Source organism: Lactuca saligna, chromosome 2 (assembly GCF_052625555.1).
Source record: "Lactuca saligna cultivar CGN05327 chromosome 2, ASM5262555v1, whole genome shotgun sequence".
NCBI lineage: Eukaryota > Viridiplantae > Streptophyta > Magnoliopsida > Asterales > Asteraceae > Lactuca > Lactuca saligna.
The window spans coordinates 144615758-144633013 of record NC_136418.1 but is presented as its reverse complement, the minus strand read 5'-3'; the positions used below and the strand labels follow the sequence as shown (position 1 = coordinate 144633013).

Below are 17256 nucleotides of genomic sequence, written 5' to 3'. Positions count from 1 at the left end.
GACCAGGTGAGTTGAAGGCCTGGTGCGGGCGGACCAACCACACTGCAGACTCAAGGGACATGATTGGACTCGGAGAGTGGACCAGGTGAGTTGAAGGCCCGGTGCGGGCGGACCAACCACACTGCAGACTCGAGGGATATGAATGGACTCGGAGGGTGGACTAGGTGGACTGAAGGCCCGACAAGGCGGACCAGTACCACAGTAGACCCGATATGCATGGTTGTTCTGTGATTCGATATGATATGGCATGTTATGTGTATGGTATATGTGGTTGGTATTTTGGGGGTATCTCACTAAGCTTTTGGGCTTACAGTTGTGGTTTAATGTTTTTCAGGTTCTTCAGGAGACTGTGGCAAGGCGAAGGCGTGATCGTACCGCTCCTCGTGTTTATGTTTTTATGAAATGGATCTGGGAATACTCTGATAATAAATGTATTGAAAACCTTTTTGTAATAACTTAATGAATTGGGATGTTTTTGAAAAGTTTAAATATTATTGAAATTTTGGCCATTACATGGGACTTATTAGGCCATGAGGCCCATTAATGATTTGAACATGGACTTTGGACCCATTAGCAAAGGAAGACTTTTGGGCCATTGTAGAAAGGAGTTGGGGTTTGGGTCCTTTAATTTGGATTATGTTCGACCTTAACTCATGTTAATGGTATTATTGTTCAACACGGGTGGTCACAGAATGTTAAGAGAGCAGGTTTCGGATACAACAGACAGAGGTGAATCTCCTCACCATACAAATGGGTTGAATGCACCAAGGTCGGCCCATTATTTGCTACATATATGCTAGCAGATTATGTGATATGTGATATGCTATTTGTATGGAAGACCTCGGGGGGGGGGGGGGGTCCCGAGGCACTTAGGTATAAAACCTTGGAGGGTTTCCACGACATCCTAGGTAAAGACCTCGGGGGGTTCCCGAGGCTAGGTGTAAGACCTTGGAGGGTCTCTCTAGCATCCTAGGTCAAGACCTCGGGGGGTTCCTGAGGCATTGGGTTAAGACCATGTGGGGGTTCCCATGGCACCCGGAGTAAGACCCTAGAGGGTTTCCAGGGCTTCCTTATATGTTTGTAAGCATGACTTATGTGGTATATGTAGCTTGTATAACTATTATCATATGTGTTTATGTGGATTGTGTGTGTGGTATGCTTTGGGGAACTCACTAAGCATTAGTTTACAGTTTGTTGATTTGTTTCAGGTACATCGAAGCCTAAGGGAAATGACAAGGTGTGGTGTGCACTCTCCGACATTTGTTTTGATGGACACTCTGATGTTTTGAATAAAATGTTAATGTTATGAATTTTGAAAACAGTGGTTAATGTTACTTCACCTTTTATGGGAATGTTTGACTAATTAAAAATGAAAAACTTATTTTCATAATTAGGGTCGTTACAACCGAGTTGTCAGAGTTCTACAATAGTATACACGACCCAACACACAACTAGTAATTTTAATTATTTCATTTTTCCTGGTTTCACTTAAATAGGGAACAAAATAGTTTTTTTTTTTCTAAACTCGCCAATGTCTAAGAGATAGGATCTTGATTCATTGGTGTTTTCCTTTGGTTTGACATCAGTTTGATTATGCTTCCAAAGTTTTGAGCGTGAATTTCATTATCTTGGTTCATCTCATTTTGGATGATATTGTTGTTGGATGCTTGTATTCTTGTTTAAGTAGCCAAGTACGTAGCAAGTTCTATGGTCTGATTCAGTAGGAAGGCTGATGATGTAGTTCTTTTGTTTGACGAGTAACCTTTTAACTTCTAGTTCGCTTAGGGTGCATCGACCGTTCCACATGATTACATGGATGCTTTTGTTTATTTGTGTATCTTTTGGTCTTATTTTTCTTTACATGAGTAATTTTTTTCTTTTCGCTCAGTGTTAACATTTAATACCCTTTTTCTTTTTCAATTCCTTAATGATCATGATTTGAAGTTAAATGGATAAATGGTGACATTTTCATAACTTTGATGATCAATTAATTCATAAGTATTTATAGAAATGAGAATACCTAAAGTAGCATATAAGGGAGAAATTGAAGCAAAAAATGATATTCTAATGGCTTAATTATCACAATTAAAACTTTGATGGCTAAATAGGGACATTCTTGAAACTTTGATTATCAATTAAGTCAAAACTTTTGTTTATTTCATTCATTTATTATGTCTTACCTACCAATCAATATGGAATAATAATACAATAACAATAAAGTTATAGTAATTAGTTTCATTATTTGGTTTATTCCGTTATATTAACTATTTTATTCATTTGTCATTCTATTCCATCTAATAAAAAAAGTTTTATAGTAATTTCGTTTTCACAAAATGCCTTTTTTTTTTTTTTACGACAATCAAATCGACCACTATAACACTATGATATACCATGTATTTAAACAAACAATATCTTTGCATTTTCTTTGTTTTTATATAACTTAAATTGTATAGGGTAAGAAAAAGATTTCTTCACTTTTATTAGTTATGGACTTATGGTATTATTATATTTTTTCTATGTATAATCAGACTTTAATATATATATATATATATATATATATATATATATATATAGAGAGAGAGAGAGAGAGAGACGTATTCCACTATTCCGGGAACCAGCTCTATATATATATATATATATATATATATATATATATATATATATATATATATATATATATAGAGAGAGAGAGAGAGAGAGACGTATTCCACGATCGCGCCTTCGCCTTGCCACAGTCTCCTGAAGAACCTGAAAAACATTAAACCACAACTGTAAGCCCGAAAGCTTAGTGAGATACCCCCAAAATACCAACCACGTATACGCCCTTCCAGGCCGTGACCTTCCGGTCCAAAACATATAAAGCATACATAACAAAACAGATCATAGATCAATCATGCATGTCGGTTCTACCGTGACTGGTCCGCCGTATCGGGCCTTCAGTCCATCGGATCCATCCTCCGGGTCTAGTCATGTCCTTCGAGTCTACAGTGGGGTTGGTCCGCCCGCATCGGGCCTTCAACCCACCTGGCCCACTCTCTGAGTCTACAGTGTGACTGGTCCGCCCGCATCGGGCCTACAGTCGGCCTGGTCCACTCTCCGAGCCTCGGCACGTCTGGTCCGCCCACGTGGGGCCTACAGCCTATCCGGACCGCTCACTGGGCCTTCGGAACAACCGGTCCGCCCTGGGTATCTTGGCCTACAGCACAAAGCAGGACCCGCCTCAACCCATCTCTAGTCCAAACAACCATGTGCACAAAACATACATTCATATAACAGTCATAATCAACAAACCGAGTAAACAGATCACATAGCATATCATTACTCTAACCGGGCTACCGACCTACCCGTTCACTAGCATATCATTACTCTGCATATCGAGAACTGACCTTTACAAGGCCCCCTAGCATGTATCATCCTAACTACCAGGATGCAGACACAACCAACAACAACATGATAAACGTAACTGAATCTCAATACAATAAAGGGCCGGCCTTGGTGCCTTAGACCCTGTTGATATAGTGAGGATAACTCACCTCGAAACTGACGGCTGAAAAGGTAAGATCCTGCTGCTCCGAACTCTGACACAACTCCTCCACTGAACACCAAACAATAACCCAATAAATATCCATAGTTACCAAAATACCCCTGGAAGACAACTGGTCAACCCTGGACAAGTCAAAGTCAACCCCTGACTGACCCTACTCGTCGAGTCAACCGATGACTCGCCGAGTCCTTATGCTCAGACTTCCCTCAATTAGCGACCCAACTCGCCGTGTCACCCCAAGACTCGTCGAGTACAACAACTCTGAGTCCACTCGCACCCCAACTCACCGAGTCGTCCCTCGACTCACCGATTCATCGACTCAACCAGAAATATTGGGACTTCCTCGACAAGACTCGCCGAGTCCAACCGGACTCGTCGAGTCCAAGGCCATCTTCAACCTACTCGCCGAGTTGTTCTTCCAACTCGTCGAGTTCAAGGCCATCTTCAAGCAACTCGTCGAGTCCACCCATGTGACTCGCCGAGTTCCACCGGTCTGAATCCATACAGAAGCATCTCAGGCCATGCAATTGATCCATAACATAGATCCAGCCTCCTACAATCCATCCATCACGTAAAGTGGCAAACTTTACGTGAATCAAACGAGATCTAGGCCATTTTCACCTTAAAACCAAGGTTTGGGACATGATAGCTTCACTCATAGCACAAAGGTTGGGACTTTAATGCACTCAATGACTTCTCCACTCCAGATCTGAGGTAGCAACCTCAGATCCATCCTCCAACACCAAAATGTCTCACAACCAAGCATCCCACACAACCCCAAATGATGAAACTAGGAATGCACAGCTTAAGGACGAAGATATTACCTCCAGAAGATGCCTCAATAACAGCTAAACACGAATCTAAGCAAAGCCCTTTGATCCAAACCACTTCTCCTTCAAGATTTCTCCAAGCAACACCTCTCCAAGCTCCAATTTGCTCCACCAATGCTCTTCTCCACGAGATTAGGGTTTCTGGAACTCAAGGGGGAAATAAGAGAGGCTGTGGAGGGGTATGATGTTCTTTATATAGGGCTCAACCCCGGAAACTAGGGTTTTCTCCATACAGCACCTACTCGCCGAGTCCATACTTGGGACTCGCCGAGTAGGCCACTCAGCACGCGACCATGACCGCGACCTGACTCGCCGAGTCTATCCATGGACTCGCCGAGTCATCCTCTAAAACTTACACTTTTAGCCCTTCAACTCTACCCTTGCGAATCCGGGATGTTACAATTCTCCCCCACTTAAATTAGGCTTCGTCCTCGAAGCCTTCGGCATCTCATCTTCAATTTACTTCCCACTATGCGCCACTTGACCTTGACCGAACCAAGTCCCTCAAAGTACAACCATAGAACCAGAAGCTCACTTTCTCCTTCCATACGGTGTTCCCACCACCTACTCAAACCGGCACCCCCTGTACCCTCCGATAACCACACTCAACAACCGAGAATTACCCATGATGCCTTACTGCTCCAATTCTCATCTTTCACTTGACTCACATGGCTATAGAGCCACGAACCCTCGGATTCCCGATCCGAATTCCACTCTACCCTTACCATGACGACCGAAAGACCCATTCTTCCATTTCGGAGCAACTCCCCCGAGTTCTCCTATCGCAATCACACATTCATGCTGATCTAGCTCTGGCACCCTCAGGTGCAGATAATCTGATATACAGACGATATCCTCAACATCCTTCCAGGATAAACCACTGATACATACCCAGAACCCTGATCATGATCTCACTGAGAGTCCAAGACTCTTGCTCTGCATCCCTTCCGAACTCCTCTCCCTGACTCCACGTTGCGATATTCCCTCTGCGCCCAAAGCAACATATCGAGTCGAATAAGCTTATATTCCGCCGCCGCAACACACTACTCAAAGACCATCGACGGACCACAGTGATCGCAACCCCACATTGCCGCTTTCACTTCCGTGAATTCGCTCTCCCTTGCCGGAGTTTCATTCCTCCCTCTTCCCTTACCAAGGAAACCACTCATCTGCCCGCTCATCATGACAGGCACCCTGGTGCCCATCCTGCGCCACATTACCTCCCTACAGCGCACTCAACATCCATGCGTTACCGCTACTCTGCCTCTCATCACAAGGGCTCTCAAGCCCATGCACTACCTTTACCGCTAAAGATCGCTCGCCGGGGCCAGACCTCCCAATGTATTCCCACTGCAACATACGCAACCCATAACCTCCAACCGATCCAACATTACCCGCAGAGTCTTCAGCATGACTGGACCGCCTCCCCGGGCCTTCAGTCAATCTGGACCACTCTCAGAACCTTCAGCCAATCTGACTGGACCGTCCTCCGAGCCTCCGGCCTGACTGGTACGCCTACCGGCCTTCAGTCTATCCGGACCGCTCAACAATCACTCATCATTCCGAACTATCTCTTCAGGAAATTCTCCCGTGCGTACCGTTCTAGCCCTCTAGGGGTTCCGAACTCTATCTCCATCATACATACTCGATCCCGGCCTGCCCTCATGCCTTCCTCAATCAACTGCTCTAGATCTGTATTTCGCCCCCGCACGCCTATTGCTCACCCATACGAGCCTGCTCTCATCTGATAGAAATACCGTTGAATTTCCCCAAGCGGCTAAATAACCTTCCATGCCCAACGACCATCCGAAGAATTTCCAATTCTCCCCCACTTAAGACACTGACAGATAATCACCGGTCGCCATCACCGATCTCCCAAAGCACCTCGCAGGAATCAACACATGCACTCCAAGTGCGTTTCACCAGTACCAACAGCTTTCATACAAATCATGCTCCCCCGCTGTACAACCCGCTCGAAAGCGAATCAACCTTCATCTTTCCGTTCCTCAGATTGCAGAATCCAACTAGCCTCCAAACTAACGCCGCATTCGCCACCAATCCTCACAAAGATAATCAATGATGGCTCGAAGTACAATCCCATAACCATAACGATCCCTCAAGGGACACAAGATACTAAAACCAAAATCTCGATCACAACTCGCCAATCCCTCAAGGAACAACGAATACCACAAGAAACCCGAAACGCAATTTCCATAGCCAACCAATGAAACTAGTAGATAACAATACTCCACAACAATCATAAATAATCAAAACATCAGAAAGAAACATACCCGCAACAGCAAGCTGAAAAACACGACCCTAAGCCCTTGGGGGCTCCGCTCCACCCTGACCTCCACCTGTGATCCTCAACGTAGCCGGTGCTGGAGCCTGCACCGATCCTGCAACAATCTGTGGACAGTTGACCTTCAAATGTCCAACCTGACGACAATGATAGCATATCCTCAAATCCCGAACCGGCACCGACTGCCGACAATCCCTCGCATAGTGTCCCTCCTTCCCGCACTTGCGGCATGCTCCACCGGACCGACAAACCCCGGCATGACCCCTTCCACACTTACCACAGACGTGGCCACCCTGATCTCCCATCCTGAAATCAACGGTCTTAGACCGTTTCGTCGCCGGCTGCGACTGAACCGGAGCTTGCCTCAGCTCCCGCATCTGTAACTCAATCTCTAACTCACGCCGCCTGGCGGCCTCCTGCAACTCCAGCAAAGTCTCGCACCTCTGCGCAGACACAAACTGTCTGATATCCCTCTTTAGCATGCTCAGATATCGAGACATCTGAGCCTGCTCCGAGGCGAACTCAGGGCAAAACATCGCCCGCTCAGTAAACATCCTGGTGATTTCCGTCACCGATTCTGAATCCTGTTTCAGCTCCAAGAACTCCTGAGCCAACCTCTCCCTCTCGACCTGTGGAACATAACGAGTACTGAACATCTCCCTGAACCGATCCCATGAAATCGCAGCCCTCTGCGCATCCGAGTACGATCCCGTGGTCAATCTCCACCAATCCTTTGCTCCGAGCCTCAACAGGTTCAAAGCACACCTCACCCTCTGATCAGCAGGGCATGAACACGTGAAGAAACATCCCTCCACATCTGATAACCACCTCATAGCAACGATCGGATCCTGAACTCCATCAAAAGTGGGAGGCTTCGTATTATCGAAGTCCCGATACTGAAAACCTCTACTGGCTCCTCCCCCTGCCGCCGCTACTGCTGCGGTAGCCGCCGCGGCAGCCGTCTCCGTGAGAGCCGCATAACGCTCATCAAAATACTCCACCATGGCGGTCTTGATCGACCCAAACAACTCTGGCAGCTCAACCCGAATCAATGCAGCAACCTCATCATGCAGAATCTCGCGAATCCTCGCATCCAACTCGTGCGTACTCATCTGACTGACAACTTCTGGATGTGCAGACCCACTTGGAGCTCCCTCTCCTGCTCCTGATCCTGACCCGGATCCACTCCCAGCATGCCCTGGAATCTCCATACTGAAAAGAAAACACCAATCTCAGACATATTCCACTATTCCGGGAACCAGCTCTCATCCCAACCCTAGAGGTCATGATTTCCCTGATACGCGTATGAGTCCGTGCTTCCAGTAGTACGGGCCCATACTACCTTCCACACCAACCCATATTTGTATGAAGTACTCCCACAACACCCTAGCGACACACATAGCAACGCTCTATCCTCACCACTAGAGGAACACTAGAAATCTCTCACAAGGAACCCTAGGCTAGCAGGCATCATAAATCAGGCAACTCATCAATAAATCCTGAAGATCCCTAGCCTAACTCTAGCATGCTGTTCTATCAAAGCTCAATAAAACAATTGCCATGTATGATATTTTGGGGTTACTTACTGGCTCCGGCTGATCGTACCTCCGCATCCTCCTTTACTTATTTTGAAAACCATTTTAATTTCTCTTTTTGAAAACTCTCCTCGATTTGAGACTGGAGTCACACAAGTGTCCCTCCAATTCACTCAAACCAAGGCTCTGATACCAACTTGTAACATCCGAAAAATACAACCAATTTGAAATTTTCAAAACAACCCGATTTTCATTAAAATATGTACAAAAGGTTTTCAATACAATTCATCTAAGTATTCCCAGAATCACGTTGTTACAAAATCATGAGGAACGGTACGATCGCGCCTTCGCCTTGCCACAGTCTCCTGAAGAACCTGAAAAACATTAAACCACAACTGTAAGCCCGAAAGCTTAGTGAGATACCCCCAAAATACCAACCACGTATACGCCCTTCCAGGCCGTGACCTTCCGGTCCAAAACATATAAAGCATACATAACAAAACAGATCATAGATCAATCATGCATGTCGGGTCTACCGTGACTGGTCCGCCGTATCGGGCCTTCAGTCCATCGGATCCATCCTCCGAGTCTAGTCATGTCCTTCGAGTCTACAGTGGGGTTGGTCCGCCCGCATCGGGCCTTCAACCCACCTGGCCCACTCTCTGAGTCTACAGTGTGACTGGTCCGCCCGCATCGGGCCTACAGTCGGCCTGGTCCACTCTCCGAGCCTCGGCACGTCTGGTCCGCCCACGTGGGGCCTACAGCCTATCCGGACCGCTCACTGGGCCTTCGGAACAACCGGTCCGCCCTGGGTATCTTGGCCTACAGCACAAAGCAGGACCCGCCTCAACCCATCTCTAGTCCAAACAACCATGTGCACGAAACATACATTCATATAACAGTCATAATCAACAAACCAAGTAAACAGATCACATAGCATATCATTACTCTAACCGGGCTACCGACCTACCCGTTCACTAGCATATCATTACTCTGCATATCGAGAACTGACCTTTACAAGGCCCCCTAGCATGTATCATCCTAACTACCAGGATGCAGACACAACCAACAACAACATGATAAACGTAACTGAATCTCAATACAATAAAGGGCCGGCCTTGGTGCCTTAGACCCTGTTGATATAGTGAGGATAACTCACCTCGAAACTGACGGCTGAAAAGGTAAGATCCTGCTGCTCCGAACTCTGACACAACTCCTCCACTGAACACCAAACAATAACCCAATAAATATCCATAGTTACCAAAATACCCCTGGAAGACAACTGGTCAACCCTGGACAAGTCAAAGTCAACCCCTGACTGACCCTACTCGTCGAGTCAACCGATGACTCGCCGAGTCCTTATGCTCAGACTTCCCTCAATTAGCGACCCAACTCGCCGTGTCACCCCAAGACTCGTCGAGTACAACAACTCCGAGTCCACTCGCACCCCAACTCACCGAGTCGTCCCTCGACTCACCGATTCATCGACTCAACCAGAAATATTGGGACTTCCTCGACAAGACTCGCCGAGTCCAACCGGACTCGTCGAGTCCAAGGCCATCTTCAACCTACTCGTCGAGTTGTTCTTCCAACTCGTCGAGTTCAAGGCCATCTTCAAGCAACTCGTCGAGTCCACCCATGTGACTCGCCGAGTTCCACCGGTCTGAATCCATACAGAAGCATCTCAGGCCATGCAATTGATCCATAACATAGATCCAGCCTCCTACAATCCATCCATCACGTAAAGTGGCAAACTTTACGTGAATCAAACGAGATCTAGGCCATTTTCACCTTAAAACCAAGGTTTGGGACATGATAGCTTCACTCATAGCACAAAGGTTGGGACTTTAATGCACTCAATGACTTCTCCACTCCAGATCTGAGGTAGCAACCTCAGATCCATCCTCCAACACCAAAATGTCTCACAACCAAGCATCCCACACAACCCCAAATGATGAAACTAGGAATGCACAGCTTAAGGACGAAGATATTACCTCCAGAAGATGCCTCAATAACAGCTAAACACGAATCTAAGCAAAGCCCTTTGATCCAAACCACTTCTCCTTCAAGATTTCTCCAAGCAACACCTCTCCAAGCTCCAATTTGCTCCACCAATGCTCTTCTCCACGAGATTAGGGTTTCTGGAACTCAAGGGGGAAATAAGAGAGGCTGTGGAGGGGTATGATGTTCTTTATATAGGGCTCAACCCCGGAAACTAGGGTTTTCTCCATACAGCACCTACTCGCCGAGTCCATACTTGGGACTCGCCGAGTAGGCCACTCAGCACGCGACCATGACCGCGACCTGACTCGCCGAGTCTATCCATGGACTCGCTGAGTCATCCTCTAAAACTTACACTTTTAGCCCTTCAACTCTACCCTTGCGAATCCGGGATGTTACAGAATTATTGTAAAACAATTTGTATTAAGCTGTGAATTTTTTGCATTAAACCGTAAAATGACTGTGTAAATCTGTATTTTATATAAGTTTTGTGTTAAAATATGAGAACATATATGGATGAAATATTATACTGTAAAAATTATAAGTTTCTTCTTTTAATATCAAAAACACAAAAAATTAGAATTTTAACATGTTTAATAAGAGTATCATGTATATAGTTACTAATTAATTGAGGTTCTTAGGGTTCTTTATTTTTTATGGTTCTCATTTGAACCACTCGTTATATATATATATATATATATATATATATATATATATATATATATATATATATATATATATATATATATATATGGGTAAAGTGAATATAACTAACAACCTTATATAAGCTTAGGTACCTAACCACATTATACTACATTGTTTTGCATTATAGTTTCATTGCAATCGTCTAAGGTTCTTAAACTTTAACCCTTAACTTGATTTACTTACAAAATTTTCAAAGATTCACCATTATATTCCTCCTACACCATTTGATTTGTAACGACAATATATGAAGCCAACCAGGGGGTCTCCGATAGAAAGACGTCATTTGAAGGAAGATAATGGTAAAAGTCCAAAGATTTTGGAAGAAATCAAGTTATGAGGTTGAATTTTAAGAACTTTGGGTGATTACAATGCAGATATGATACAAAATTACGTAGCATGATGTGGTTAGGTACCTAAGCTTATATAAGGTTGTTAGGTATATTCACTTTACCCTACATATATATATATATATATATATATATATATATATATATATATATATATATATATATATAGGAAAAGTGAATATACCCTTAAGGGTATATAAGCTTAGGTACCCAAATTCACTATACCATGTCGTTTTGTATCATATAATTCATTCTAATTGTCTAAGGTTCTTATAATTTAACTTCGAACTTGATTTACTTCCATGATTTTTATAAATTACACATTTATCTTACTCTTAAATAATTTTTATTTTCAAGTACAATATATATAGCCTAATATGTGGTCGGCAAAAACATGAGTTGTAAGAGGAAGATAATAATGAAATTTCGAAAATCTTGAAAGTAAATCAAATTAGGAGTTGAAGTTTAATAACATTAAAATGAATATATCAAACAAAATGACATATTATGGTGTGTTTGGGTATCTAAGCTTATATACCCTTAAGGGTATATTCACTTTTCCTATATATATATATATATATATATATATATATATATATATATATATATATATATATATATATATATATATATATATATATATATAGAAGTAGGTTCAATGGAAAATGAACAATTAGGGTAACATATGCTGGAACCAATGATCAAGTGACACGTATTCATTTCTTTATTCATAAACAATCTACTATGGAAGTTATTTATGTAGTTATTCCAAAATGATGTGTTGTCATGCTTTCATTGGTTCCAACATGTGTTGCCTTAATTGTTCATTTTCCACGTTTGGAGTTTGTTGAATATGGATTTCAATATAAGAGCATTTTTGTCTATTGAACAATTCTAGGGGCCATTCCATGAAGTACCCAAACGATGAAGGATGTATTTTTGTTAAATAACATAACAAGGGTTGATATGAATAGTTTCAAATAAGAGTTCATCTTCAGTCTTGGAATTAATGACATTCGACCTGAAAATATAAAATCCCTAAATTGAACTTTCGCATACTCCTCACATTGTTCACAACCAGTTACGTGAAAACCCTCGTCTGTACACAACTGCCGTCGTCAAGTACTTGAGAAACCAGACACATAAAGATGCCGGAGCCGGAGCCGGAGAAAGTCGACGCTTCATCTCAGCCTTTAGCCACCGGTAGATTTATCATCTCTTCTTCATCTCTCTCTCTCTCTCTCTCTCTCTCTATATATATATATATATATATATATATATATATATATATATATATATATATATATATATATATATATATATATATATATATATATATATATATCTTCTGTGAAAAGTTTTTTGAGAATGCAGTTTAATAACCTCGTTTCTTTTCATAATTTTCATTATCCTTGAGATGCGAAGTGATTTATCAGTAAAAGAAAAATCATACCCGTACATAATTAACTAAGATATGTTCAAGATATGACTTATCTAAGAGTATTTTAACCTTTACAAGTTGCATAATTTTTATTGTTCTTGATTCTGTTTTCAGTAATCATGCAAAGAACGATTAACATGTGTAACGATTATGTAACTAGTACTTGAGTTCCTTCTATTCCATGGCTCTTCCGAAATTTCATCATCATCATCCTTCTATTGAACGGACTATGAATGTTGTTTTCCTGATCAATGGATATATTATGTCGAAAATGCCATCCGCTGTCAAACATCAGGAAAGTTCTGATCTTGTAGCTGTATGGCAAAATTTACAAGTCAAACTCACGTTAAAAAACTTATAAATTAATCGAACTTCTGTCTGATATCAGAAAGTGAAGGTCAAGAATCAATTACTACAATCAAGAACAAACAAGAACATTGTCTCTCTTAAACTTGATGTGTAGTATAAGTATATCACAATAACAATATCACATAGCTTAGATATAATCTAATTCCATATTCCTTTTTTGTTTGGTTTGTTTGTAGGAATCCAACAACAATTATACAAACGTCTTCTGAATGAACAGGTTCAAAAGCTAAGGAAACAAGTTCCAGTATATCAAACTACCAATGAAGGAGCTGGACATCAACCAAAATTCAGAACCACCATTTGGGTTGATGGAGTGAGCTACACATCCCCAAACACATTTCACAACCGTAAACTGGCCGAGACAGATGCTTCTAAATTCACACTTTTTGCTATAAGACAGAAGCTAAAAGACGAAGCATTGAATCATCTTTGTGAGGTTTGTGTGCATACACTGAAACAACTGAATCTTGCTTTTGATTCGAGTATATTAATTTAATGTACAAATTTCCCTTTACATGTATGTTCAGGTTAAAATTTTCTGCAAGGCTATTCTTATGGAATATGCTGTCAGGATGAATATACAGAGACCCACGTATCAGACAACTCAATTGGGGTCATCCCCTCCACTTTTCCGCTGTTGTTTGGTTTTTAATGGTGCTTCTTTTACTGGAGATGACTCTAGAAGCAAGAAGGAAGCTGAACAATCTGCAGCACGTGCTGTTATTTTGAAATACTTAGGTACCTTTATTATTTTGTTAGTCAAAACTCAAAACTCAAAACTCACATACATGATTTTGTTTCTGTTTCTTTATTCTTGTGTAGAGTCTGAAACTGGAATCATGTTGTCAGAGATAATTAAGTCTAAGTTCAATCATATTCCAACAAAGGACATTCAAATTGCTCAGAGTGACACCAATGTGGTAAATAACCTTGTTGCATTGAATGAGGCAAAAAGCAATGAAGTAACCAAAATCCCTTTACTCATTACTACTACTACTTCTACCCCTGCAATGAATCCCTCTGTAAACATAACTCAAACCCTAGAAACACCAATTATCCCAGTGTCTACTTACTCACTACCCTTAATGACTCCACAAATACCCACTCAAACCACCACCCCAGTGTCTACAGTTTTGGCACAGACCCCGTTAATCCAATCGATTCAGACACCCACTCAAACTCTTTCAATGCCAACAGTCATGGCTCAAACTGTCTCAATGCCTACAGTCATGGCAGAAGCACCAATTCCAACTGTTTTGGCACAAACCCCCCCGATTATTGTAACAAGTATTGCACCTTATAATAATCCTGCAATTCAGGTTTCTAATAGTAATAGTAATAGTAATAGTGTAGCTCAACCAATAAACTCAGAGGCCTTGGTGCCACCTGTAACTGTTGCTTCTTCACTTCCAGTTACTGGCAAGAAGAGGAAAAATAAAAACAAGAAAAATGCCCAAAAGAGAATGCGAGCTGAGAATCAGTAAGTTTTGAGTTTCGGGTATGGAAAAGATTGATTGTTTATGTATATTGACTTATTTAACCTCAACTCACTTGGTTTTCTGTCATTTTCAGGGTTGCAATGTCTGCCATGTTTCATGGTCAAGTTCCCACTTTTTCTGCACAATAAGTCGAGCTCTGTGTTTGTAAGGTCAGAAAACTTTTTTTTTTTTTGGTAGAAAGTAGAAAGTCAAGTTTAAGTTGAAGAGTGTTGATGATTTCGTATGTTTATTGCAGAATGATATGGATAAAGTTTCGTTTTGTTTGTGGAAGGTGTGTGATGACTGTGATGATTCATGAAGTAGAATTTTTTGTGATGCTGCTAATGGCTTTGTAGTGATAAAAGCCGTATTTTAAAGTTGTAGGATATTATGGTTATACTGTTGTTTGGGTGATAACTTTTACAATGTAAACAGTATGTTGGTTTTCTAATACATGCCTAGGTTGTAGGTTGTTACTAGTATAGTTTATTTTTTATTATGGTAATATGTGATAGATTTGTTTTTGGTCTTTTCTCCAAATCGTCTGTTAAGTTGAAGGATATCATATGTTTTTAAATTTAGTTAGTTTTTATTTGTATGAGCTTTATTTAATAAATAATATTTGTACTAAAAGAATTAATAAATTTAATGGCAGATATGATTGGTATACACCCATCGTTAAACGAACTTGTAGTCGAAGTATTTGTCCATTTAAATATTTATACATAAAGAATAAAATTTTAGAAAAAAGTTTATTCTTATTACGCAACAAATTATAACAAATTAACCACGGTTTTCCTGTTATAGAAAACATGAATTAAATATTTGATATCTCGAAATTAGAATTTTTAAATTATATATTAGCTATGTACAAATAAAAAATCAAAGTCAGGATGGCCGAGTGGTCTAAGGCGCCAGACTCAAGTTCTGGTCTTCGAGAGAGGGCGTGGGTTCAAATCCCACTTCTGACATTCTTTGTTTCTTTTTTTGATTTTTCCCCTTTTTTTTTATGAAATCAAAAAAATTTCTCCTATAAAAAGTAAGATAAAACTTTGAAATAAAAAACATACTAGGTTTAGGACTTCATTTCATTAAATCATATGACTGTTTTGCATTTTTTTTGTAAACAATGAAAATATATAGTTGTCCCTTTTTATGTTTTTATAGATTGATTTCCGCATTATATGCTGAATATATATCCTTTAACATTATACGTAAGTTGAGAATTTTATAATAAATGAAACAACTTATTATGAACACTTTTTTTATGATGGCATCCTCTATTCTACCATCCGTATCATACTATTAGAATAATATAACGCGTTTAGTTTGGATGATGTTTTTAGAACATCGATATTTGTACCTTTTTCTTATTTATTTTTATTGTTATTTTATTATTTTTTATTTTTTTTTTATCATTTCTACGCCAACTTAAAATCACATTATATTAATTAAAATATTTTCTCAACTTAAAAACCTCATAATATTGAGCGATACATCTACTTATTTATTATGTAGTTTCCTTATTATAATAAATGAAAAAGCTATGCAAAATAATTATTTAAAGTAGCTTATATGATTTTTTATTATTATTTTTTTTGTAATGTGCAAAATTTCCCCACCAATAGTTACAAATAATTAGAGGGTGTTTGGTTAAAAAGTTTATTGCTTATTAGTTTATAACTTATTAGTTAATAAGTTAGGATGAATTAACTTATAAAAAATGATTTGTTGCTGTTTTTTACCGCTATAAGTTGTTTTTATCCAGACACTGTTTTAACTTATAGCGGTGTGAAACCGATAATTAACTAATAATTTCGTTCGCCAAATACCCCCTTTAGTTACCAATAATTTAATCTATCTTCGTTCATGTAATTGCACCTTCGTAGTGATACATATTCATTTTTAGCATAACGTGAAACTAGATTCATAAAAACTACTATCGAAGCACTTTCATCTTAAATTTGCAAATTTTCCATTTAACAAAAAAACTCGCGCATGATAAAGGTATATATAAAAAAAAACATATAACAAGTGTATTATATAAATGATTAAACGTAAGCATGTATTTTAGTATGATATTGTTTAATCTAAACCTTATGGGAATAAAAGGATTAAATGATTTAAATAGTATAATAAATTGGCTTATATAAGATTTTTAAACTCAAAATAAACAAAATAAGACTACCAAAAACTTAATTTACGTTTCAATTTTTACCACTTTAGGTCACGACTCACGAGAAAATCACTTTCTAAATAAAATGTTGGTCAAAATTGATCAATAAATTGATAACGTTAGAAGACTATTCAAAATCATAAGCACACATGATTTCTATGAATACAAATTATCAATTATAATAATTACTTGATATAATTTGCATGCCACCAGCCCACCAATATAACAAGAAAATTTGTAAATATAACGATATCATATCTCTACTCTATATAAGTTTGAAAATAAAAATGAACTAGAAAAGTTAATATAAAATAGAACATATGGAAATATAACTCTTTATTGACATATAAGTGCCATTAATCCACTTTGTATCTTTATTAAAAAAAGAATTACGCAATCAAATAATAATTTCAAAGCAATATCTTTGATATATAATGGATAGTAGTTTATAATGTCCGAATTACAAGTGAGTATAGAAAAAAGTTTACAACTAATTTTGACTTCATGGATAAACATCAAAGATAACTT

General features: G+C 39.8%; 1 protein-coding gene and 1 non-coding gene across 3 annotated transcripts; both read left to right on the top strand.

The window, feature by feature from the left end:
• Window positions 1–12272: 12272 nt before the first annotated feature.
• On the top strand, window positions 12273–15034 carry LOC145031933 (uncharacterized). 2 transcript variants are annotated; one of them, XR_013677052.1, is made up of 6 exons: window positions 12273–12467; window positions 13251–13510; window positions 13602–13812; window positions 13897–14572; window positions 14647–14722; window positions 14809–15034. XR_013677052.1 is itself a non-coding variant. In XM_078980588.1 (6 exons), the coding sequence occupies exons 1-5, from the start codon at window positions 12413–12415 to the stop codon at window positions 14699–14701; spliced, it is 1239 nt and encodes a 412-aa protein (XP_078836714.1). In that variant the 5' UTR covers window positions 12273–12412; the 3' UTR covers window positions 14702–14722; window positions 14809–15034. The 2 variants fall into 2 exon arrangements, 1 of the variants encoding a protein (XP_078836714.1); XM_078980588.1 differs by having other exon boundaries at window positions 13897–14554.
• Window positions 15035–15439: 405 nt separating this feature from the next.
• Window positions 15440–15523, top strand: TRNAL-CAA (transfer RNA leucine (anticodon CAA)). Its single transcript has one exon. It is a non-coding gene; the product is annotated as a tRNA-Leu (tRNA).
• Window positions 15524–17256: the final 1733 nt, after the last annotated feature.